General features: G+C 34.7%; 1 protein-coding gene across 1 annotated transcript in view; it reads right to left on the bottom strand.

Moving 5' to 3' along the window:
- Positions 1–2,583, bottom strand: part of LOC117110264 (dynein intermediate chain 2, ciliary-like) — a gene marked incomplete in the record, with an annotated part of 21,508 nt that extends 18,925 nt beyond the window's left edge. The window contains 4 exon segments of the mRNA XM_033252898.1: positions 1,046–1,093; positions 1,704–1,760; positions 2,080–2,163; positions 2,426–2,583. Coding sequence (XP_033108789.1) covers positions 1,046–1,093; positions 1,704–1,760; positions 2,080–2,163; positions 2,426–2,455 — 219 coding nt within the window.
- Positions 2,584–2,824: the final 241 nt, after the last annotated feature.

Raw genomic sequence — 2,824 nt, 5'->3', positions numbered from 1 at the left:
TTTTTTTTTTATCTTTTCCCAACTCAAAAAATTACCTCTTTAATATATACATTTTTTTTAATGTATGGCCTCTCAAATCAATTAAATAACACCTGTAAATGCTTAGAATGCTGGACCCCCACCGGGGATTTGGCCCTGGACCCCCGGGGGCCCTTGGTGGCCCCCTGGCCCCAGCCAATGGTGCTCGCAAGTGCCCTTTCAGTATCAAAAAGAACCCCCCTACCAAAATCCTAGCTACGGGCTTGCTCCTCCTCCTGTTTTTGAGGAAATAAATATTATCATTTTTATTAATACAAAACAAAAGGAAATTATTTATAGTGATAATACTTTATAGATTCCACATAAAATGTTATGAATATGTAGTGCTTTGTCTAATCTTTTATAAACTCTTCTTTTAAAATTTGTTCTTTAAATTTATTTTCATTTCAAAATATATCTACTTTCTTCTTATAAATTTTGTTCTTACTTTGTATTTATGGTAAAGACAAGACAAACCATCACTTTTCACAAAAATCGATTTAAGTCTGACATTTCATTATAAGTTACAGGAGTTATATATAAGTTAAATATACAGCTGTTTAAACAAACAATATTTGAGAAATCAGCCTTCAAAGTTTATGATTTTGGGAATTTCTCAGGCAGAAACCATCACCAAATCATTAAAAATTGTTGTTTTAACATTGAAAATGGGGAAAATAACAGGATAGCATGATGTATAGATATATCAAGGTTAGTTTAATGCAATGAAATAGATTTCAAAAATGTTGAGTAACTGGTTTTGCTTGTCTTTGCCACATTTGATTATTGTTGGTGAGATTTATGCAGATAAACAGACTACAGGTTTAGAACCAGTAATATGGTGATGAAGTGTTTTTTATGGCTAATTAAAATTACAGTATTATTGTCTGCCAAAATCAGGTCAGTGAATTTGGGAAGCAACTTTTGGCATTGAATGTCTCAGGTTTTGAAAGTACTGTATTCTCTGCAAGCAAATTACTATCTGGTGACTGTGCACAACAAAAAATTAATCTAAAAATAGATTTACCGTTTCGGTCAGTTCTAGTTGATCATCAGGTTTAATCAGAGTCTTGCCCTATATAAAAATGCAAAGAAACATGCAATTAAGACAACACTATAATTAAAAGCATACCTTACAAGTGGACTGCCAATTACTTGTATTACAGTGCATTGTTGTGCACTTACAAGTATTCTCTTACATCTAGTTCACATGTGCGATAGTTGTTAGTTTACTGTTTAGGACATCACACCAAGAATAACCCACTAAGTCCAAAGACTTGTTTCCAGTGGGGTCCTTCTGGTGGTAAATTGGGCAGTATGCTGGCAGACAATCAATCCCCTACTCTTTTCCGAAGAGTGTGCGTTCTTTAACACGCACATGAGCCATATTGCACACGGGACCAACGGCTTAAACGACTCATCCGAAAGATGGTACGCTATCCTAACTTGTATTTCAGCCCTCCAGCTGAAACATAAGAGCCGTGATAGGAATTGAACCAGGGACTTTGAGATCTCCACGGTTCAGTGCACACACAGTTTATCTGACTGAGCTATGATGTCAGTGCTAATACGTGTTTGTTGAAAGAATAATTGCCGCATAATGTAATGGAAATACTGCCTAAAATTATTAAAATTTATGAATATGTAGGGATAGTTTATACAAAAAATGCTATAGGTTTACTCACCTGCATCCATTCTTCTCCATGTCCTTGGTCACCTGCTTCAGTCATATCATCATCATCCTATAAATTAATCAAACAATGAATCACATAACCAATCAATCAATCCAATTAATTTATCAATCAAACTTTTGCTGACAATTTCATATTGCTTGAAGTTATGTTTACCATTCTTAATAAAATAAAAATAAAATATAGATAGAATATAATTATAAACCACTTACTAAATGATCCCGGCCCCCAACCCCACAAAAAAAAACAAAAAACAAAAAAAAAAAGAACACAGTGGATAATGTCCCTGACAGAGCCCTCATTGAGCAACCATATATTCTATATATAATAAAGTGGATATACTACTAATTTAAAATTAAATTTAGCCTACCTTCATCAAAATTTTTCCCGGTGCAATGCTGACCCGTTGGGGCCGCCCCACTTGCTTTGCTTTACTAGCGCCAGGTTGTCCAACCTTCGAAGTTAAAAACAAAACAGAAATTATTTCACAAAATAATTCAAATAACAAGATACCGAGTTTATCCAAGACATAGGCCCTAGGCTAGGCTAGCCCTCATTAACGCACTGATGCAGCAGTTGTTGCGCCTCATCAGACAGCCCTGAAATCCAACTCCAGTGCTGACCTAGGCTAGGCCTAGGCTAAGAAGTGAGATGGTCAGAACTTTAAAAAAAGAGAAGTTACGATACGAAAAGAAAGGCAAAATATCCTATTATACCTGCTTCTTTGTAGCACCTTTCGGTGGCATTGCTTTTGCATTTAAATACAAGCTTCACTTTCGCAAAAACAGAACGCTATCTGTCTGTTCGTTGAAAGTCAAAGCTTGGTTGGTTGCGAAGCGTTGCGATAGCGGAACTTATTTTAGCAGTCTGTTGTTAGGGTAATTGAAGGAATTTAAAACAAACCTAATAAAAAGATTGTTAGTAACAATTAATTCTTTATAACTTTAATAATATACAAGATATAAAATTACGGTTAATTATTATTGAAATGTTAAATTTGAAAGCTTTAAATAAATATTCTTATGTATCTTTCAGAAACATTTCTAATAAAGCTTCCCATCGTGCACTATTTCAGGAAGTAGCGAGTTTGCAAACATCAAAGGTCAAAGGTTTCT

This window comes from Anneissia japonica, unplaced genomic scaffold (assembly GCF_011630105.1).
Source record: "Anneissia japonica isolate Jap-2015-1 unplaced genomic scaffold, ASM1163010v1 scaffold673_len1821605_cov196, whole genome shotgun sequence".
Taxonomy (NCBI): Eukaryota; Metazoa; Echinodermata; class Crinoidea; order Comatulida; family Comatulidae; genus Anneissia; species Anneissia japonica.
Note: the sequence above shows the minus strand (reverse complement) of the source record. Positions and strands in the feature narration are given on the sequence as shown.